A 24096-nucleotide genomic window follows, 5' to 3' on the forward strand; every position below is an offset into this window, starting at 1 on the left:
GAACATCCTGGAGCCGGGTCTAGCATGTGAGTGTTCTGGGGCAGAGGGGTGCAGGCAGTAGCAGCAGTGCTGGGTTTCAGGGTGCAGACATGCAGAGTGGCAACAGTGTCTGCTGTGCTAGTGGCAGTGGCCAAAGCTCAGGCAGGCACAGATCATCCATCCCTAGGCCCTGGTGGGTGGGGTGACCTGGCGGCTTGGTGCTTGGGCCCCAGGGATGATGGGGGACTGTAGGGGTGCCTCAGGTCCTAAGAAGCAGGGCGACATTAGCCACTCAAGCCCTGAGGCTGGCGGGTGCTGTATTCTCAATTAGATAATAGTAATAGCTGTAAAACATGGTGAATGTGCTGCAAGCCACTGAATTGTGTACTTTTAAATGGCAAAAATGGTGAATTTTACCCCAAAAAAATAAACAAAAGGGATCAGACTTGACCACATTGAACACAGGAGATCTTCTCTAGGGGTTGCAGCTTTAGCTTTGTAATTAGTGATGTCTATTAAAATTTTTTCCTCAAGACACATAAAGCAGAGTTTTAATTTGTCTTTAGAATTTAAGTGATCACCAAAATAATCTAGAAGCTTTTCAAAATATTGATATTTAAAATATTTTTCCCCGTTTATACACTCATACACATACAGACATTTTCTCTCTTTGATCTAGATTTTGACAATTACAACATACTATACATACTGCTTCATAATCTTTCATAATCTTTTTGTACGTGGTTCATTCATTAATGGGAAAAATATTTATTAAGCACCTACTATAGGCCAGGAACTAGAAACTTCAAAGATATGGTGATGAATAAGATAAATGAAGTCTCTGTTCTCAGAGAGTTTGCAAATCAGATATAAAATAGATAACAAAGACATACACATAAATATAGAAGCTACTTTCAGAGATGTTTTTGGAGTTCTGTCAGGTTCTTCTTTACTCACTTCCCACAAAAGTATACTACTTGAAGTAAGATAACTTTCTGGGTATATGTTTGTATATGAGATTGGCTTTTATTGTCCAGAAACTCTCCCATGAGAGTTTATCTCCAGAAAAGCCTTCCGTGTAAGAGAGTGACTATAACGTGCGGTAGTTTCATGTGCTATCCTCTGCAGATGACGGAGGTGGGAGCGACCGGGGCGTGGAGTGGGCTGGCACTTGTTGATAAATGGTAGTAAGGAAGCAACAATCTGTGTTGGATTTAGGCCAGGCCACTGTTCCTCCTGATCACAGGGCTGGTGCTTTCACAAGCCTTGCACTGCTTATGGAGGGAGAGGGAAGATGAGAAACTGCCAGTCACATTTGTCCTGAAGGGTTCCCAGCAGTGTGAGGGTATGTGTACGAAGAGAGGTGGCACTGCACTCCCAAAGGCTTCTAGGTGGTATTTATTCAATGTTCACAAAGCACATACTTAGCTCTACATGTTGACTGTGTCATGATCTCAGGGTCCTGGGATGGAGCCCCACATTGGGCTCTGTGCTCAGCGGGGAGCTTGCTTCCCCCCCTGATCCCTGCCTGCCTCTCTGCCTGCTTGTGATCTCTGTCTGTCAAATAAATAAGTTAAAAAATCTTTTAAAAAAAAGTATACTCACTACTATAGGTTAATAAACACACTTATAATTTAGGCCAATGGTAAGTAAAGGGACTTTTTAGAGGAAAGACTTTAAAGTTAATTACCTGACAAAGTATTATCATTAAAATGCTTTGCAATACTAAGATCACTTGGACCATTCAGTATTTGCACACATATGAGCATATGCATGGCTATTGAAGTGATCATAGCTGTTAGTAAAAGAATAATATCAATAACTCTTGGTTTCAGCTCAGGCCCTGATCTCAGGGTCCTGGGACCAAGCCCCACGTTGGGCTCTGTGCTCAGTGCAGAATCTGCTTAGGACTCCTTCTCCCTCTCTGCCTGCCCTTCCCCGCTGCTAGCTCTCTGTCTCTCAAATAAATATATAAAAACTTTAAAAAGAATAATATAAATAACTAACCTGGGTTTTCCATTGACATGAAGACAGTTTCTCCTGAGAATGGGAATAGGGTAAGTGTGTCTTCGTAGACCATTTTGTGTTTGAAGGTATATCCAGAGAAGAAGACAGACAGGAAGTCAGTCTGTGCTCCAACACTTAGAATGTACCAGTATGCCACCTCATGCAAACAAACTGACAGCTGCAAATTGTCAAAAACATAGCCATTGATGCCTGCAGAAGAAACGGGGGACAAGAGGTTTTAGCAGTATCCAGATTTACTACTCGAGGCTGTCATGAGAGGATTAGAAATAATTACATGTTATGCCTATTACCTGATTCCCAAGAAGACATAGCATTATGCTTTCAAAAAAAAGTAGATTATTAATACTTGATCAGTCCCAAACCAAAGTGAGAGGAATCATAGACCCTGACTCTTCATGAACTAGAGGGAAGAAATGCTATGAAACATGGCATTGATTGATTTATACAACTGGAATGTCGGCTGCCAATTAGATAAATGTTAAATTTTCTCAATTTCATAACTCCACTTTGGTTTTGTAAGGGAATATCTGTATTCATAAGAAATGCACAATGAAGTACTAAGAGATAAAATTAGAAAATAAGTAATAAAAGTATGTATATAGAGAAAAGAGAATGATAAAACAAATACAGAAAAATATTAAAAATTAGTGGATCTGGGTAAAGGGTAAAGGGAGCTCACTATCCTATTCTTGAAGAACTTCTGAAAGTTTGAAGCAATTTCTAAATAAAAAGGTAAACAAAAGTAACTTTGACTTCACTCTATAAAGGGAATTGTTTCTGAAAGCCTCTACCCTACATCTATCCATTCATCTATTCAATAAACATTTGTCTATTTTGTAGGGCGGTGGTCCACAAATCAAGTAAGCAATGCTCGAACTCTAGCTTAGTGCAACTAACTGAGAATCAAATTTTCTTGCCTTACAAAGCACTACAAGATATTATAAATCTATTGTAATTAAATCTGTGGTAATATGCGGGTATAGATGAGTATACCAATCAGAATATAGAATCCAGAAAGAGATGCAGATATAAATGGGAATTTAATATATGATGGTAAAGGCAGCATTTCAAACAGGCAGCAAAAGAGAATGAGCTACTGGTAAATGCTAATGGAAAAGATGATTATTCATATGGAACCACAAAAGACCTCTAACAGCCAAAGCATCCGGAGAAAGAAAAAAGCTGTAGTAATCACAGACATGGCATGAAAACAGACACATATACTAACAGAACAGAATCCAGAGCTTGGAAATAAATCCTTAAATACATGGTCAACTAATATTTGACGATGTAGTCAAGAATGCTCAGTGGGGGAGGGCCTGTGTGGCTCAGTGGGTTAAGCATCTGCCTTTGGCTCAGGTCATGATCCCAGGGGCCTGCTGAGCGGGGATTTTGTTTCTCCCTCTCCTGCCCCCACCTCATGCTCTCCGTCTCTCAAATAAATAAATAAATAAATTCTTAAAAAAATGTTTAGAATAAGTTTTGTATCAACATGGACGGGACTGGAGCAGATTATGCTGAGTGAAATAAGTCAAGCAGAGAGAGTCAATTATCATATGGTTTCGCTTATTTGTGGAGCATAAGGAATAACACGGAGGACATGGGGAGATGGAGAGGAGAAGGGAGTTGCGGGAAATCGGAGCAGGAGATGAACCATGAGAAACTGTGGACTCTGAAAAACAATCTGAGGGTTTTGAAGGGGCAGGGGGTGTGAGGGTGGGAGAGCCTGGTGGTGGGTATTACGGAGGGCACGTATTGCATGGAGCACTGGGTGTGGTGCATAAACAATGAATTCTGTTACACTGAAAAGAAATTAAATAAAAAGAAAGAAAGAAAGAAAGAAAGAAAGAAAGAAAGAAAAAGAAAATAAAAGAATACTCAGTGAGGAAAGGGTAGTGTCTTCAATAAATGGAGTTGGGAAAACTGGATAACCACATGAAGAAGAATGAAATTGAACCCTTACATTACACCACAAAATTAACTTGAAATGGATTAAAGACTTAAACATAAGACCTGAAACTGGGGGCGCCTGGGTGGCTCAGTGGTTAAAGCCTCTGCCTTCGGCTCAGGTCATGATCCCAGGGTCCTGGGATTGAGCCCCGCGTCGGGCTCTCTGCTCAGTGCAGAGCCTGCTTCTCTCTCTCTCTCTGCCTGCTTCTCTGCCTACTTGTGTTCTCTGTCTGTCAAATAAATAAATAAAATCTTTAAAAAAAAAAAAGACCTGAAACTGTAAAACTCCTAGAAAACATAGGGAAAAAGCTCCCTGACATTGGTTCTGGCAATGATGTTTTTGAATATGACACCAAAAGCACAAGCAACAAAGGAAAAATTAACAAGTGGGGTCATAGCAAACTAAAAAGCTTCTGCACAGGAAAAAGAAACAATCAACAGAATGCAAAGGAGCCTAAGGAATAGGAGAAAATACCTGCATCATTTATCCGATAAGGGGTTAATATCCAAAATATATAAAGAACTCTTACAACTCAACAACAACAGATCTGGTTTTGAAAAAGGGCAGAGGAACTGAATAGAATTTTTTCCAAAGAAAACATATAATTGTTCAAGAGGTACATGAAAAGGTTAGGGTTAGGGAAATAAATCAGATAAAGAAAATCAAATACTGTAGGATTCCACTTATATGTGGGATCTAAAAAAGCGAACTCCGAGAACCAGGGAGTATAATGGGTGGTTACCAGGGACGGGGGATGGGAGAAATGGGTAGATGTTGGTTAAAGGACACAAACTTCTAGTGAGAAGATGAATAAATTCTTGGGATCTAATGTACAGCATGGTGACTATGGTTAATAATATCATATTACATAGTTGAAAGTTGCTAAGAGAGTAGATCTGAAATTTATCACTAGAAAAAAGAGATGGTAATGATGTGACATAGTGAAAGTGTCTGCTAACACTATGGTGGTAATCATTTTGCAAAATATGTGTATCAAATTAACAACTTAAACCTACACAATGTTATGTGTTGACTCTATTTCCGTAATTCTGGACTATACAAAACCAATAACAACAACAGACTCGGTGTGAATGGCAATATTTCAAGAACAATCATCTTCAAAATGAAATAGAAAAGTTCAGAAAAAATAGGAAACACAAAATAAAATCGGACCATACATGCCAGGCAGATGGGCTAAATGCCCCTCTTGAGAGAGAGATGGTCAAATGGATTTGAAAAAACAGAAAATCTCCTCTTCTCTAGACTCATACTGCCATACTCTTTCTTGATATAATTTACATAATTTTGCTCTTTAAAAAAAAGATTTTATTTATTTATTCATGTGAGACAGAGACAGAGATGGTGGGGGGCAAGGGGGAGGCAGAGGAGAAGCAGGCTCCCCGAGGAGCAGGGAACCTGATGTGACCTGAGCCGAAGGCAGACGGTTAGCCATCTGAACCACCCAGGCACCCCATAATTTTGTTCTAGATCAAAGTGGGAGTAAAGTGCTACAGATATGATTAGAAATACTGAGGAAAGCCCTAATCCAGAGTAATCAGAACATACCACTCTGTCTTGAAACCATATCATGCTCTACAGAGACATATATACATACCTATGGTTTCCCTTTTATGGTCATTGTTTATTTTACAAAAATGAGATCATATTACATACACTTTTTCTGCACCTGCAATACATTATTCAACAATACTTCACAGAAATTGCTTTAAGTAGCTGCTCTAATTCATTCTTTTTTAAAGAGGAATTTATTTATTTATTTATTATTTATTTATTTGACACACAGAGTACCTGCTGAGCAGGGAGCTGGACACAGGACCCGATCCCGTGACCTAACTGGAAACCAAGAGTCAGATGCTTAACTGACTTCGCCACGTAGGCGTCCCCAGGTAAGAGTTTTTAAGGAAACAGGACTGTCACACAGCATATGAGTTAACGCGTCACCTGCACTTTAGCTCGGCTTTACTTACTGTGCATGATGTTAGAGACCTGGAAGTCGGGGTCGCCCCGCCGTGCAGTGTCTGTGCTGGGGAGGAAGCGCTGCATATTCTCTGTGAGGTACCAGCTCCGATTCTCGTCAAATACAGAAAACAGGATGACGTTTCTCTTGTCTGACATCATCTGTTAATGACACATATTGAAAGAAAGAAATGCTATCAGTATTGTCGCCTAAGAATTAGTAGTCTGTGGGGAAACGATGGCACGCACGTGATACATCCATACTGAATCCCTCAGTTCGATTCCAATTTCCCCATCGCACAGCTGTTACGCACATAACGGGGCCCGGGTGTAGGCTTGGCTGCTACCAGCAGTGACTAACCCTTTAGATCAAATGTGGCCTCAGGGTGAGAGGGTGACTGGAACCACTAAACCTAGTTTCTTCTGGACCCAAGGTCATATGCTGGCTGATTTTCTGGTACACTCTGTAGCCTCATTCCCTCCATGTTCAGATTATAGGACTTGCATTCTTTAAAGACCCAAGTGATTACTCAGTGTTTTTCTTGAACAAGTTAGTCAAGTCAAGTAAGATTAATGCCTTTCCTAAACTTCGATCTAGCAAGAACCCTTCCACAAAGCTACCAATCTATAAAAAATTAAAAATAGAAAACAGAAATCAAATAACAAGATGGGTCATGAAATGTTAACTAACACTAATATCTAAAGTTTTCTGTTAAAAAAGTTTAAAGGTCTTTTTAAAAGAGCAGTTTATGCATGAACCAAAGTTATGAGTTAGTCACTTGCTAATCTATTCTGTTAAGACTTAATGTATAAGCTTCACTAATATGTATAAATTTCAGTTTGCATAACCTGGCACTACAGAAACTAAAATGCTGAGGAGAGGACATTAGAAAATATAGAGTTACATTTCAGTCCTCTTCCAAAAAATTGGTGGAAAAACTATAATTAGGAAAAATTTGTCAGGAAAGGTACTTTCCCAAGTTTATGCTTTTTGGGTTTGCATGCCACAGGTTTTAAAATTCACATGCTTTACTCTCTAACCCAAGGAAATGTTCTCAGACTAGTAAAGATCCTATGTAATAAATAACCAAACTGACATGTGGTCCAGCCTCAGCAATACAGCCATGAGTCATTCTGATCTAAGCAATGAGCTTCTGCAAAGTACTAGGCTTCTTCCATTTAAAAAAAAAAAAAAGATTTTGTTTATTTGTTTTGAGGGGGGAATGGCAAAGGGAGAAGGAAAGACAGAGTCCTAAGCAGACTCTGCATGAAGCACAGAGCCTGACATGGGGCTTGATCTCACAACCCTGAGATCATGACCTGAACCAAAGTCAAGAGTTGGATGCTTAACCAACTGTGCCACCCAGGCTTTCCTTATGCAGACATTTTGTTTTCTTTTTTTCTTTTTTTTTTTTTTAGATTTTTTATTTATTCATTTGACAGAGAGAGATCACAAGTAGGCAGAGAGGCAGGAGGAAGCAGGCTCCCCGCAGAGCAGAGAGCCCGATGCGGGGCTCGATCCCAGGACACCGGGATCATGATCTGAGCCGAAGGCAGAGGCTTTAACCCACTGAGCCACCCAGGCGCCCCTTGTTTTCTTTTCTCAAAGCAGCATAAATGGTCTAAATTCTTTAAACATTTCTGAAACATTTTATATCTTTCCCTGTATTTTCCTCAACAAATCCTTACTGAATTCCCACTGCATGCCATGCACTATGCTGGTTGCTGCAGATGCGTTCATTCTGAGGTATCTCTGAGTCACCCATCATGAAACATCGGGGGGGGAAGTCTAGACTCTGACACAGATGCATGGGTCATCTAAAAATGAGTAGTAGTTCAGCATGTAAAAACAAGCAAGATCATTACAAAAAGTGGAATTTTAAATTTTTAAAGTTTTAGTTATATAAGTAATTGCTACATCCAATTAGGGGCTTGAACTCATGACCCCAAGATCAAGAGTCACATACTCCTCCAACTGAGCCAGGCAGGCACCCCAGAAAGTGAAATTTTAGACTGGAAATGAGTATTATAGAAATATAATAGGACAGGCTCCCCTATCTATCCAGCACGCAGGTTTATTAAACCGAACTAAATTCAGAAACAGTTGTGAGAAACCCAGTTCATTTCTTTTATTGGCCAATACTGCAGACCACTAAATTTTCTGCAGACCACAGGGGGGCATTACACTGAGAAAGTATAGGAAATAGCTGGAAGTTCATATGCATCATCAGTCCATCAAACCCAGAACTTGGAAAGACAAGAACCCACCTGATTTCCTCTTTGATCTACAGATTCTTTGTAGCAGATGAGGAGAGGGCCAATGAGTCCTGAAGCTAGATCTCTCTCCAGATTAATGAAGCTTGAGTAATATCGGGTCAGGCACCGAGGATCCGATTTCGTTGGCCCATCTTCTACACTCACTGTCCATTTATACTTGAATATCTCTCCTGGCAGAATTGGCATATCTTTCAAATGTTTCACACCTACCCATGCCCAAACCACAAAACACCATGATTAGAGTGTAACAAGACACATATTGGTAAATTAGATAAATTGATAGATTAGAGTGTAACAAGCCACATATTGGTAAATTAAATTGGTAGATTAGAGTGTAACAAGCCACATATTGCTAAGTCATGTTGTTATTTCAAGGGCTTTACAAATGTATATGTACATGTGAGGCTTCTCAATAAATTGAAACTAAATTTGCAGCTATTATAAGTTGAAGATTCACACATTGTTTTGCAGTTAAAGTGTGTCGAGGATTTCAAGTTGTATTACAAAGCTGTAGTGATCAAAACAATATGGTTCCAGCACAAAAACAGACACGTAAATCAATGGAACAGAATAGAGAGCCCAGAAATGAACCCTCATCTCTATGGTCAGCTAATCTTCGACAAAGCAGGAAAGAATATGCAATGGGAAAAAGGCAGTCCCTTCGACAAACAGTGTTGAGAAAACTGGACGGCAAACATGCAGAAGGATGAGACTGGACCACTTTCTTACACCACACACAAAAATAGACTCAAAATGGCTGAAAGACCTCAGTGTGAGACAGGAATCCATCAAAATCCTAGAGGAAAACACAGGCAGCAACCTCTTTGACCTCAGCCGCAGCAACTTCTGGTTAGATACATCTCCAAAGGCAAGGGAAACAAAGGCAAAATGAGCCATTAGGACTTCATCAAGATAAGAAGCTTTTGCAGAAGAGAAGAGTCCAAGATGGTGGAGACATAGGAGTCCTCAATTTCATTTGGTCCCAGGAATTCAGCTAGATAGCTATCAAACCTTTCTGAACACCTGTGAACTCAACCCGAGAGCGAAGCAAAGAACAGCTGCAACTCTACAAACAGAAGAGCAACCACTTTCTGCAAGTAGGAGGCGCAGAGAACTGAATCCGAGATGATATTTAGGAAGACAGACTGCGGGGGTGGAGGATGCGGGCAGGGAGCCTCTGTCAACCAGCTCCTGGCAAGTGATAGACCAGTGGAGGACAAAATCAGAACTTATAGAAGTGCACTCCACTGAGAGACGTGTGACCCCTGCAGGCTCACAGGAAGACCGGGGGTGCCTGAGTGTGGCAGAGCTCCCATGTATTGGACCGGGGAAGCCGACTACAGAGACGGAGCTGAGGAGTGGGCTGCAGGAGTTTGCTGGGTTTGGAGACTCCAAACGGGGTCATGTGCCACAGATAGAAATGGCCGGTCACAGGCCCAGTGAGCACGGAGTGTGGACAGAGACCAGGGAGACACAAATGAGGATTGACTGCTTTTCTGTGAGGGCACATTGAGAAGTGGGGCTCTGAGCTCTCAGCTCCAGCGCCAGTGATTGGGAGACTGCCATCTTCGTTCCCGTCCTCCAAAGCTGTACGGAAAGTGTTCAGGGAACAAAACTACCTAGAGCAAACCTGCGCAGAGTACTCAGCCTGGCCCCAGGCAAAGACATTTGAGAATCAACAACAGGCCCCTCCCCCAGAAGATCAGCAAGAACATTCAGCCAAGAACAAGCGTACTGATTGATGAGAACTGCAAAACTTCAGAACTACAGGAATACAGCACCTAGAATTCATGGCTTTTCCCTCCATGGTTCTTTAGTCTTTCAAAGTTAATTTTTTTCTTTCCTTTTTGAGCCAATTTCTTATTTTATCAACTCCTTTGAAATTCTTTTTTAATTTTCATTTTTACAGTTACATTTTATCCCTTCATTGTATTTAATTTTATTTTTTTTATTTATATATATATATATATATATATATAAATAAAAGTTTTTCTTTATTTACAATTTTGGGTTGCAGTTTCTTCTAACAGACCAAAATATACCTAAAATCTAGTATATGGCTCTGTTCTATTCATCTGTCTGGTCATATTCTGCTTTTTGTTGTTGTTTTTTTCTTTTTCTGCATCCTTTTTCTGTTTTGTTAAAGTCTTTTTAAATTTTCATCTTTATAGTTACAGTCTGTCCTTTCAATGTATTTAATTTTATTTTCATATGTATAAGTTTTTCTTTCTTTACGATTTTGGGATGTAGTTTCTTCTAACAAACTGACCAAAATATACTCAGGAGATAGTGTATTGCTCTGCTCTGCTCTTATAATGCTTCCTTTTTGGTGGTTGGGTTTTTTTTTCTTATCTTTTAATTTCCATTTTTACAGTTATATTCTATCTTTTCATTGTATTTAACTCTATTTTTATACATATATACTATTTTCTTTCTTTATAGTTTTGGGATCTAGTTTTCTAACAAATAGACCAAAATACACACAGGGTCTGGGATATTGCTCTATTCTGTTCACCTGTCTAATTATATTCTCTCTCTTTCTCTCTCTCTTTTTTATTTCAGTTTCAGGTCTCTTCTGATTTGTTTAGTGTATATTTCTCAGGGGTTGTTGTTGCCATTTTAGTATTTTGTTCTCTTGTTCATCTATTCTTCTCTGGATAGAATGACAAGATGAAAAAACTCACCTCAGAAAAAGAACAAGAGGCAATATGGACTGCCAGGGACCTAATCAGTATGGATATAAGTAAGATGTCAGAACTACAGTTTAGAATAATGATTATAAAGATACTAGCTGGGCTTGAAAAAAGCATAGAAGACACTAGAGAATCACTCCCTGGAGAAATAAAAGAATGAAAACATAATCAGATCAAAATAAAAAAGGCTATAAATGAGATGCAATAAAAAATGGAGGCTCTAACTGCTTGGATAAATGAGGCAGAAGAGAGAATTAGTGATATAGAAGACCAAATGATGGAGAAAAAAGAGGCTGAGAAAAAGAGAGACAACTACTGGATCACAGAGGGGAGAATTCAAGAAATAAGTGATATCATAAAGTGAAACAATATTAGAATATTTGAGATCCCAGAAGAAGAGGAAAGAGAGCAGGGACAGAAGGTATATTTGGAGCAAATTATAGCAGAGAACTTCCCTAATCTGGGAAAGGAAACAGGCATTAAAATCCAGAAGACAGAGAATCCCATTCAAAATCAATAAAAATAGGTCAATGCTCCGACAGATAATAGTGAAACTTAAAAATCTCAGAGACAGAAAATCCTGAAAGCAGCTCAGGACAAGAGGTCCTTTTATTTTTAAAAAGATTTTATTTACATGACAGAGAGAGAGACAGCCAGAGAGGGAATACAAGCAGGGGCAGTGGGAAAAGAAGAAGCAGGCCTCCCGCTGAGCAGGGAGCCCAATGCAGGGCTCAATCCCAGGACCCTGGGATCATGACCTGAGCCAAAGACAGATGCCTAACAACTGCACCACTCAGGTGCCCCAGGACAAGAGGTCCCTAACCTACAATGGTAGAAACATTATATTGGCAGCAGACCAATCCATAGAGACCTGGCAGGCCAGAAAGAACTGGCATGATATACTCAGGGTCCCAAATGAGAAAAATAAGCAGCCAAGAATACTTTACCCAGCAAGGCTGACATTCAGAATAGAAGGAAAGATAAAGATCTTCCAGGACAAAAAGAAACTAAAAGAACTTGTGATCATTAAACCAGCCCCACAAGAGATAAAAAAGGGATCCTATAAGCAAAAAGAGAGCCCCAAAACAACACAGACCAGAATGGAACAGAGACACTATACAGAAACAGTGACTTTACAGGTAATACAATGGCACTAAATTATATCTTTCAATAGTTACTCTGAATGTAAATGAGCCAATCAAAATGCCCCAATCAAAAGACAAAGGGTATCGGATTGGATAAAAAAGCAAGACCCATCCATATGCTGTTGGTAAGAGACTCATTTTAGATCTAAAGACACCTCCAGATTGAGAGTGAAGGGGTGGAGAACCATTTATCATGCTAATGGACATCAAAAGAAAGCTGGAAAGCAATCCTTCTACTTAAACCAAAGACTGTAATAAGAGATGATGAAGGATATTATATCATAATTAAATGGTCTATCCAACAAGAAGAACTAACAGTTGTAAATCTGCCCCTAACATGAGAGCAGCCAACTATATAAACTAATTAATAACAAAATTAAAGAAACACAATGATAATAATACAATAATAGTAGGGGATTTTAACACCCCATTCACTGAAATGGACAGATAATCTAACCAGAAGATCAATAAGGAAATAAGGGCTTTCAGTGACACACTGGACCAGATGGACTTTACAGATACATTCAGAGTATTCCATCCTAAAGCAATAGAATACAGTCTTCTCAAGTGTAGATGGAACATTCTCCAGAACAGATCACATACTGGATCACAAATCAGGTCTCAACCGGTACCAAAAGTCTGGGATCATTCCCTGCATATTTTCAGGCCACAATGCTTTGAAATTTGAACTCAATCATAAGAGGAACTTTGGAAAGAGCTCAAATACATGGAGGCTAAAGAGCATCCCACTAAAGAATGAATAAGTCAATCAGGAAATTAAGGAGGAATTTAAAAAATTCATGGAAACAAATGAAAACGAAAACACAACTGTTCAAAACCTTTAGGATATAGCAAAGTTGGTCCTAAGAAGGAATGACATAGCAATAGAAGCCTTTCTCAAAAAATGAGAAAGATCTCAAATATACAAGCTAAACATACACCTAGAAGAGCTGGAGAAAGAACAGCAAATAAAGCCTAAACCCAGCAGGAGAAGAGAAATAATAAAGATTAGAACAGAAATCAATGGAATAGATACCAAAGAATAGTAGACAGATCAAATGAAACTAGGAGCTTATTCTTTGAAAGAATTAATAAGATTGATAAACCCCTGGCCAGACTTACCAAAAGGAAAAGAGAAAGGACCCAAATTAATAAAATCATGAATGAAAGAGGAAAGATCATAACAAACACCAAAGAAATACAAATAATTTTAAGAACATATTATGAGCAACTATATGCCAACAAGTTAGGCAATATGGAAGAAATGGATGCATTCCCAGAAACATACAAACTACCAAAACTGAAACAGGAAGACACAGAAAATCTGAACAGACCCATAACTAGAAAGGAAATTGAAGCAGTAATCAAAAATCTCCCAGTAAATAAGAGCCCAGGGCCAGAAGGCTTCCCAGGCAATTCTACCAAACATTTAAAGAAGAACTAATACCTATTCTTCTGAAGTTGTTTCAAAAAACAGAAATAGAAGGAAAACTTCCAGACTCTATGAGGTCAGCATTACCTTGATCCCAGAACTAGACAAAGACCCCACCAAAAAAGAGAATTACAGACCAATATCCCTGATGAACATGGATACAAAAATTCTCACTAAAATACTAGCCAACAGGATCCAATAGCACATTCAAAGGATTATACACCACGACCAAGTGGGATTTATTCCTGGGCTGCAAGGCTGGTTCAATATCCAGAATCAATCAATGTGATACATTACATAAATAAAAGAAAGGACAAAAACCATGTGATCCTCTCAATAGATACAGTAAAAGCACTTGACAAAGTACAGCATTCTTTCTTGATTAAAACTCTCCATAGTATAGGGATAGGGGGAACATACCTCAATATCATAAAAGCCATATATGAAAAGCAAAAAACAAACAAACAAACAAACAAACAAACAAAAAAACCCAGACACATGAACTACTGGACTTCATCAAGGTAAAAGGCTTTTGTACAGCAAAGGAAATAGTCAACAAAACCAAAAGACAACCAACAGAATGGGAGAAGATATTTGCAAATGACATATCAGATAAAGGACTAGTATCCAAGATCCACAAAGAACTTATCAAATTCAACACCCAAAGAGCAAATAATCCAATCAAGAAATGGGCAGAAGACATGAACAGACATTTCTGTAAAGAAGACATCCAGAAGGCCAACAGACACATGAAAAAATACTCAAGATCACTCGGCATCAGGGAAATAAATATCAAAACCACAATGAGATACCACCTCACACCAGTCAGAATGGTTAAAATTAACAAGTCAGAAAACAACAGATGTTAGCGAGGATGCGGAGAATGGGGAACCCTCCTACACTGTTGGTGGGAATGCAAGCTGGTGCAGCCATTCTGGAAAACTGTATAGACGTTCCTTGAAAAGTTAAAAATAGTGCTACCCAATGACCTAGCAATTGCGCTATTAGGTATTTACCTCAAAGATACAAAGATACAAATGTAGTGATCCGAAGGGTAGGTGCAACCCAGTGTTTATAGGAGCAATGCCCACAATAGCCAAATTATGTTACGAGCCCAGATGCCCATTGACAGACAAATGGATAAAGAAGATGTGGTGTGTGTGTATGTGTGTGTGTGAGAGAGAGAGAGAGAGTGTGTGTGCAAGTGAGCAATAGAATATAACACAGCCATAAAAAATGAAATCTTGCTATTTGCAATAACATGGATGGAACTAGAGGATAGTTAAGTGAAATAAGTCAATCAGAAAAAGACAATGATCACAGGTGGATTTTAAGATATGTGAAATTTAAGAAACAAAAGAGAGAGGATCATAGGTGGAGAGTGAAAAATAAAATAAGAGGAAACCAGAGAGGTAGACAAACCATAAGAGAGTCTTAATCATAGGAAACAAACTGAGGGTTGCTGGAGGGGAAGGGGTGTGGAGGGACTGGTAACTGGGTAATAGACATTAAGGAGGGCATATGATGTAATATAACTGGGTATTATGTAAGATATGAATCACAGGTGTGTACCTTTGAAACCAATAATGCATCATATGTTAATTAATTGAATTTAAATTTTAATATGTTTTTAAAAAGATAAAAAACTTCTGTATAACAAAGGAAACAACAAAACTAAAAGAGAACCTACTGAATAGGAGAAGATATTTGCAAATGACATATATGACAAAGGGTTAGTATCCAATAGATAGAAAGAACTTATAAAACTCAACACCCAAAAAATGAATCAACCAATTAAAAAATGGGCAGAAGACCTGAACAGATATTTTCCAAATAAGACATCCAGATGGCCAATAGACATATGAAACGGTGCTCATCATCACTCATCATCAGGGAAATGCAAATCAAAGCTACAATGAGAGATCACCTCACACTTTAAAATCAACAACACAAGAGACAACAAGTATTGGCAAAGTTGTGGAGAAAGAGGAACCCTCTTACAATGTTGGGAATGCAAACTGATGCAGTCACCCTGGGAAACAGTATGGAGGTTCCTCAAAAAATAAAAATAGAGCTACCCTACGACCCAGCAATTGCACTATTAGGTATTTACTCCAAAGATACAAATGTAGTGATCTAACACCCCAATGTTTATAGCAGCAATGTCCACAATAGCCAAACTATGGAGCAAGCCCAGATGTCCATCGACAGATGTGGGGTGTGTGTGTGTGTGTGTGTGTGTACATACACATATGGAATATTACTCAGCCATCAACAAGGATGAAATCTTGCCATTTGCAATGACATAGATGGAGCTCGAGAGTATTATGCAAAGCAAAATCAGTCAGAGAAAGACAAATGCCATAGGATTTCACTCATATGTGGAATTTAAGAAACAAAACAAACAATTGAAGGGAAAAAGAGAGGCAAACCAAGACAGACTCTTAACTACGGAGCACACTGATGGTTACCAGATGAGACGTAGGTGGGGGAATGAGAGAGATAGATGATGGGGATGAAGGAGGGCACTTGTCCTGATGAGCACTGGGGGTTGTATGGAAGTACTGAATCACTACATCGTACATTTGAAACTAATATAACACTGTATGTTAACTATATTGGAATTAAAATTAGGAAATAATAAAAAATAAAATTAAAACAGCATCGAGACACCACTTTTTGCCCACCAGATAGGCAGGATTTTTAAAAACTGTCAATGTCTAGGGACACCTGTGTGGTTCAGTCGGTTAAGTGTCTGCTTTCAGCTCAGGTCATGATCCCAGGGTCCTGGGATCAAGCCCTGAGTCAGGCTCTCTGCTCAGCAGGGAGTCTGCTTCTCCTTCTCCCTCTGCAGCTCCCCCTGCTTGTGTTCTCTGATTCTCTGTCAAATAAATAAATAAATAAATAATCTTTTAAAAAAAACTATCAATGTCTAGATATCAATAATGTGGGAAATTATACTTTCATATATGAGTAGTAGGAGTATGAATTATAACTTCATTTGGGGACAAAAGTGTGGCTATCTATTAAACACAGAAATACATATACCGTGACTCAGAAATTCCAGTTTGACGTCAGTGAACCTGAAGATAGGTCAATAGGAAATATCCATTTTGCAGATAAGATGGAAAAAGAAAAAAATATGGTGAAAATATTCAGGCCTGTGGGCCAATACCAAAATACAATTCATGTAATTAGAGACCCAGGAAAGGAGACAGAGAACAGGGTAGAATTTTTTTTTTGAGGAAATAATGACCATGATCTTTCCAAATTTGTAAAAATATAACTTTATGGATCCAGGAAGATCAGTATACCACAAATAGGATAAATATGAAGAAAATAACAGTCAGAAAACAATAACATACAGGGGAAGAATAATTCAATGAAATCTAAATTTAGCCATTATGAAGGCCAGAAGATAGTAAAACAAGATTTTTCAAAGTGCTCAAAGGAATAAAAAGCCCTCTCAACCTAGAATTCTCCATCTAGCAAAATTAGCCTTCAAAAGTGAAGACAAAATAGACACTTCCAAATAAAATAAAACTAAGAGAATCTATGTCTAAGCATACTTGCACTACAAGGGATGCTAAAGGAATTCTTTAGATTGAAGAGAAATGATCTGAATGGAAGTGATGCCGGATGGAAATCTGGATCTTTAGGTTCATAAGAAGCACTGGTAATCCTAAATAACTGAGTGAATATGAAGGAGTATTTTCCCCCATAATTTTCTAAAACTACAAACAACTGTTTAAAGCAAAAATTATAGCATTTTCTTGTGTGTATTGTAAAGTATACAGATGTACTACATACGGAAATTTCAGCACCAAGGACGGTGACCATCCAGTACACACCAACTGTGGCAGGGCCCAGTAACTTTAGTGCTCTTGAGTGTGACCTCATATATATCTACAAGTCAGCAGGACTTAATAAAACTGATCTACCACTTACCTTTTGGCAATCTCCCTGAGTGCAAAGGACTGACATCAGTGATCCCATGAGGGTAGATGTTATAAGGCCGGCTTGCTTGATTCTTAAATATTATCTGAAAGTATAAATGAAATACATGATCAAGTCCTCAAGCAACTAGGACTGACAGGAAAAGTGTGGATTATCTATCTTCGGAAGACAAAAGCAACTTTATATCCAGATTATAGGGGTTTGAGCCTAGAGAGACTTTCCATAACATTGCTCAGACAGCTACTTAGGTGTTTCACTAGAGGCCCATTACCATTTCTTTAAAGTTATTTCAATTATTTCAGGATATATTCCTTGCACATTCTCAAACTAATGGAAATTTGAATGTCTGCTGAGGGCACCATTTCCCCTCAGTCTTATTCCATCATTTGGGTACTAAATTCCCCAAGAGTGAAGAGGAAAACAGTGACTCAGGTGATAAAATCTTCACTGAACGACGGCTGGCAGTCAGCGTTATCTGATTGCATGAGCTTTAAATGGGAGGAGTGCTGGAAGAGCTGGAACACTGGAGCAGCAATTCAGAACACTGAACACATCAGCGCAGTCCCTAGATCTGAGGCTGGGTACGATATGAGGATGAAAAACCAACTTCCAACTGCATTCTTGTCCTAAAACCCACTCACTTGGTAAAACCCATTAAAGAGCTGATTCCTTGCCTGCGCTTAGGCAGCAGAATGATTTAGAAGAAAAATCACGCAGCTCTGCAATCAGCCTTTTAAAATTCATGATCACAAACCTCAAATGATCACTCAAGTTACTGAGGTATCCTGTTAGGGTTTCTTAGAAATTCATCTTCCCACTTACTTAGCTGATTAATATTTGGCTTCAGATTCTCTCTCTCAGATGCTTCTGTTTTCACTGAGAAAGGAAATTCCTTGTCCTCCTACCATCAAACAATCCACCTATATGCATGTGGGATTCAACTCCTAATGCCAGCATCTCCTTTTTCATGCAATAAAGTTGGAGCATCTTCCATTTTAAGAACTTCCCTTTGAACAGAATATAGAGCCCAGAAACAGATCCATACAAATACAGTCAAATGACACCCACATGCAAAAAAAAAAAAGAAAGAAAAAAGAAAAAGAGAGAGAAAAAGAAACTAGACATAGACCTTACACCTTTTACAAAAATTAAACCCAAATAATTACATACCTACATAATTTTTAAAGAACTCTTCTGAATGTGAGCTGTCTCTACTTCCCCATTTATTTGTCTATTTAACCATTTACTAATATCAGTAATGATTCATGGATATTTATTTTATACTTTGGGATTTAATCCAATACTACTTTATTTTATTGTTCAAATTCTTCCACCTTGACCATTAGAAACTTTGTAAGTTGACTCCTGTGTCCTTTGACATTGTCCTATTCTTTTATTTTTGAGTACTTTTTAAAAAAAGATTTTATTTATTTATTTGACAGAGAGCGATCACAAGTAGGCAGAGAGGCAGGCAGAGAGAGAGGGGGAAGAAGGCTCCCCACTGAGCAGAGAGCCCGAAGCGGGGCTCGATCCCAGGACGCTGAGATCATGACCTGAGCTGAAGGCAGATGTTTAACCCACTGAGCAACCTAGGCGCCCCTTATTTTTTGAGTACTTTCTTATTATATTCAGAATTATACTGATGTCTCCAACTCTAATCCAGAATCACATGATTTATTCTAGTCTGATTTTATTATTTTTTAAATATTTTATTTTTATTTATTTATTTGACAGAGAGAGAGAGATCACAAGCAGGCAGAGAGGCAGGCACAGGGGGAGAGGAGGAAGCGGGCTCCCGGCTGAGCAGAGAACCCGATCCCAGGACCCTGGGATCATCACCTGAGCCGAAGGCAGAGGCTTAACCCACTGAGCCACTCAGGCACTCTAGTCTTATTTTATTATTACCCTTTTCAGTAATGAGAAATCTGACTCCAACCAAGCGTCATCCATTTACTTAATCTTCAAATAGTAACAGTTTTGTCTATTTCTTTCCAATCTGAAAACTTTTTCTCCTGAGAACACTGGCTAGGGTTTCTATTAAAATATCAAATAGAGATATGTTCTATCCTGATCTTTAACAGAAGTATTTACCCCAAAGATACAGATGCAGTGAAAAGAAGAGCCATCTTTACCCCAATGCTCATAGCAGCAATGGTCACAGTCAACAAACTGGAAAGAGCTGAGATGCCCTTCAATGGACGAATGGATAAAGAAGATATGGACCATATATACAATGGAGTATTGTGCCTCCATCAGAAAGGATGAATACCCAACTTTTGTATCAACATGGACGGTACTGGAGGAGATTATGCTGAGTGAAATAAGTCAAGCAGAGAGACTCAAGTATCATATGGTTTCACTTACTTGTGGAGCATAAGGAATAACATGGAGGACATTAGGAGAAGGAAAGGAAAAGTGAGTTGGGGGAAATCGGAGGAGGAGATGAACCATAAGAGACTGTGGACTCTGAGAAACCAACTGAGGGTTTTGGAAGGGATGGAGTGGGGGGTTGGTGAGCCTGGTGGTGGGTTTTAAAGAGGGCACTGTTGCATGGAGCACTGGGTATGGTGCATAAACAATGAATCTTGGAACATTGAAAAGAAATTAAATTTAAAAAAGAGTAGGATTTCTGAGTTTCACTACCAAGTATGATGGTGACTATAGGTTTTCCGCACATCTTTATTAGGATAAGGATGTCCCTTGCAATCCCAATTTTTAATGACTTTTTATTATGTATTAATCATTTTCTACATATAAGACCATGTCATCTGCAAATAAAGAGAGTATTATTTCTTCCTCTCCAATCCAAATGCCCCTAATTCCTGTTTTTTGTTGTTGTTGTTGTTGTTGCTGTTGTTTTGTTTTTGGCTTACAGCACTGGTTTCTAATACAACATTAAATAGAAGTGACAAGAGTAGACCATTAATTTTTTCCCCAGTCTTGGGGGGAAAACAATCTTGCACCATATAATAAATTTTTTTAGATGTTCTTAATTAAATTAAGGACCCTGCCTTCTAGTTGCTAGTTCACTGGGACATTTTTCATCTTGAATGGGTAGTGGATTTTGTCAAACTGTTTTTCTTCACCTATTACATGATCATGTGCTCTTTGTTCTTTATTTGATTAATATGGTATATTGCCTTAGTATTCGTATATTGAACTGTCCTGCATTATTGTGGAATAAATCCCACTTGGTCATGGCATATATTCTTGTAAAATTGTTGCTAGATTTGGTATACTAATGTATTGTGCAAGATTTTTGCATCTCTATTCATGAGGGATATTGCATTATAGGTTTCTTTAAAATTTTGAGACTTGTTGGGGCACGTGGGTGGCTCAGTCGTTAAGAGTCTGCTTTTGGCTAGGGTTATGATCCCAGGGTTCCCTGGGATCCCTGCTCGGTGGGAGGCCTGTTTCTTCCTCTCCCACTTCCCCTGCTTGTATTCCCTCTCTCTCTCTCTCTCTCTGTCAAATAGTAAGTAAAATCTTAAAAAAAAAATAAAATTTTGAGACTTGTTCTATGGCATAATGGCCTATCCTGGAGAATGTTTCATGTGCACTTGAGAAGAATGTGTTTACAGATAAAAAGAGATCAGCCATTTGTCAATAACTGTTGAATTTGAGTGATGGGTCCAAAGAAGTTTATTTTGCTATTCTACCTGTAAGTATGTTTGAAAATTTTCACCTAAGAAGTAAAAAATAATCCTCAAATTCTTACATTAATACAAAAGTTTAATAGGATTCAATAAGATATCTGAACATAACTTATATAAATAAAGAAATGAGGTAAAGCTATATATCTTGACATGAAATGTTGTTAAATTAAAAAAAAACAAGGTAGGGAATAATTTACATAGTGCTCCTGTTTTTGTTTAAAATATGAACATAAACACATATATTTAAACACTATTTTTGGAAGAGGATATTAAAACTGACAGTAATGACCACCTATCAGACTATGGGATTAGAAGTCTGGGAGGGAGAAAAATTTGCCTTTCACTGTATACATTTTTTGCATTTTGAACTATTTTTACTGGATAATCTAACAATAAGTAAATAAAATTTATGAAGAAAAATTGTACAAGGATAGCGGATTAAAATGTTGAAGAAGTACAATCAGGGAAGACTTGCTGTACAAATATCAAAACACAGGACAAAGTTGCAGTCATCAAAACAGTGTGGTAAGAGATCAATTAAAGAAAACAGATTTTAGCAATTTAGTATATAATAAAAAAGGGCATTTTTAAATTGGTGAAGAAAGGATCAGTTGGCCCAGTTAGCTCTCATTTGGGGAAATCCTTATTTGACACTATAAATTACAATCTTTACTTGACGCTATCAACTACAACCAAAAGTAACTTCCAGAGCAATTAAAATCCTTATTGTAAAAATAAAACTATAAAAGTATAAAGAATAAAATTTTATAATCTGGAGGTGATTAAGGCATTCCAAGGCAGAAATGATAAATGAAAAATACCCAGAAAATTATAAATAAAAAGACTGATAAAAGATCTTGACTACTGTAGGGGTGCCTGGGTGGCTCAGTCAGTTGAGCCTCTGTCTTCAGCTCAGGTCATGATCCCTGGGTCGTGAGATCAAGTCCCGCCTCAGGTTCCCTGCTCAGAGGGGAGTCTGCTTCTCCCTCTCCCCATGCTTCTTCCCCCTGCTCATGCGTGTGCTCGATCTCTCTCTCAAATAAATAAATAAATAAATAAATAAATAAATAAATAAAATCTTAAAAAAAAGAAGATCTTGACTGTATAAAGACTAAAAATCTTTGTAGGACAAAAGTGCAAGGGACATACTGAGAAAAATATTTGAAAAATATCAATGTGCCAATATCCACACTGCATAAAGCCTTTTATAAACATGTAAGCAACAGACGACCATTCTAATAGGCAATTTGCAGAGGGTGTCATGTAAATAGTCAACAAACAAACATGAAACAATATGGAATTTCACTACTAAGCAGGGAAATGAAAATGAAGACAATATAGAAATACTTATCTCATCAAATTGGAAAATTTTCTGAAGGCTTATAATAGATACTGTCGATGTGGGGAAAGCACAGTCAGACACTCTTGGTGAGGGTATAAATTGGGGCAGAACTTCTGAAGGCACTTTAGCAGTATCTAACAAAACTCCACACCGGGAAAGGCAGTCCTTGTGCACAGTCTTTGGACCCCTGCTTGGCCGTGTAAGAACGGGCCTGGGCCTGGGACACCCCCTTAACAGGCCCTGACTTGAGCCCCCATGGCCTATGGCTGGCTTATCACCTTGCCCGATCAGTCTCAGGGAGTACTCCTTGTTCTGCTTAGGCACATGCATCAGTGGCCCTCAGGCAGGCCCTCAGCTTTCAGTATTTCAGTATTTCAGACTCCCTGGGGGAGGAGTTGGGATCCTTCTATCTCAGCATAAGAGGGCTACACAGAGGCCAACTGCCCTTCGCTGGCTGCTGAGGGATATCTGTTACCAAGATGCTGTGGGCAGAGTGTTTGGATTTCTCTTCCTAGCAGGTGGCATGGAATGTAGCTGGAGTCCTCCTCTGGCACTGGTAACAGTTTCATGGTGTTCTGCTCAACACTCCATGTATAATGATCAGCGTCCTTCACAACATTTCAGAGCAGCTGAGTTGACACAAACAACCCTCTATCTCCAAATCAATTGTGAAAAAATAAACCCCTATTTTTTTTTTAAACCAAGGCTTATTGAGTTTCCTGTTCTTTGCAGCATAAGCCTTCTTAATACCTTGTATCGGGGTCAGCAGACATTTTCTGGAAAGGGCCAGAGAGTAAATGCTCCAGATTTCATGAGCCATATGTAGTCTCTGTCACATGTTTGTCTTATTATTATTATTATTCTTTACAACTCTTTAAAAAGGTAAAATCCAGGGCACGTGGGCAGCTCAGTGGGTGACATGTCTGCCTTCAGCTCAGGTCATGATCCCAGAGTCCTGGGATCCATTCAGGGATAGAGCCCTGTGTTGGGCTTCCTGCTCAGCAGGAAGGCTGCTTTTCCTCGCCCCTCTGCTCCCCTCTCATTTGCTCAGTCTCTCAAATAAATAAAGAAAATCTTTAAACAAAATAGAAAAGTAAAACCTACATTCACAGGTTATCCAAAAACACACTATGAGCCAAATTAGGAATTAGTGGAAAAAATTATATAAGGATATGTATCAAAGATCATGTACTGACTGTTTCAAAGGGGTGACACATTTAATGAGTGGCATTATATTTGTGTTCTACATACTCCTATTTTTAAAACAAATTTATAATCTTCATTTATTTGTATAACATTTATAATTTTTAGAAGATCATATCCATTGGAACACAAGGCTCAATTATGAAGCTTTTAGAAACTCAGAATTCTCCAGACTTTGTCTTCAAAATTACCCAACCTTATTTCTCTTCAACTTACCACCAGTGTGTCTCCAACTTCTCCATAAAGTAAAGGTCCCAGTATTCCTGATTCATACTGAACAGCTTCACGAGTCTTAAATGTTTCATCTGTGTATGCCATAAATCGGACTTTTTTGTACTTCCTACCAATCCGCTGAGGACCATTGTTCAAATACAGATTTTTATAACTTCTGCATGAGACACAAACAGATGAGGTGTTGGGATGGAGAACTCTAGGTAGAGGAGGAGAGGCTAAAAT

General features: G+C 38.6%; 1 protein-coding gene across 5 annotated transcripts in view; it reads right to left on the minus strand.

Moving 5' to 3' along the window:
* The window catches only part of F8 (coagulation factor VIII), a 110355-nt gene that overhangs the window by 50852 nt on the left and 35407 nt on the right, over positions 1–24096 (minus strand). For all 5 annotated transcript variants that reach the window (XM_032846394.1, XM_032846395.1, XM_032846393.1 and 2 more), the window contains exons 9-13: positions 23857–24028; positions 17431–17524; positions 8204–8418; positions 5947–6097; positions 1987–2196 (exon numbers count right to left, since the gene is read on the minus strand). In XM_032846394.1, the coding sequence (XP_032702285.1) occupies positions 1987–2196; positions 5947–6097; positions 8204–8418; positions 17431–17524; positions 23857–24028 (842 nt within the window). The remainder of the gene's footprint in view (positions 1–1986; positions 2197–5946; positions 6098–8203; positions 8419–17430; positions 17525–23856; positions 24029–24096) is intronic.

This window comes from Lontra canadensis, unplaced genomic scaffold (assembly GCF_010015895.1).
Source record: "Lontra canadensis isolate GAN:19392208 unplaced genomic scaffold, GSC_riverotter_1.0 scaffold174, whole genome shotgun sequence".
NCBI lineage: Eukaryota > Metazoa > Chordata > Mammalia > Carnivora > Mustelidae > Lontra > Lontra canadensis.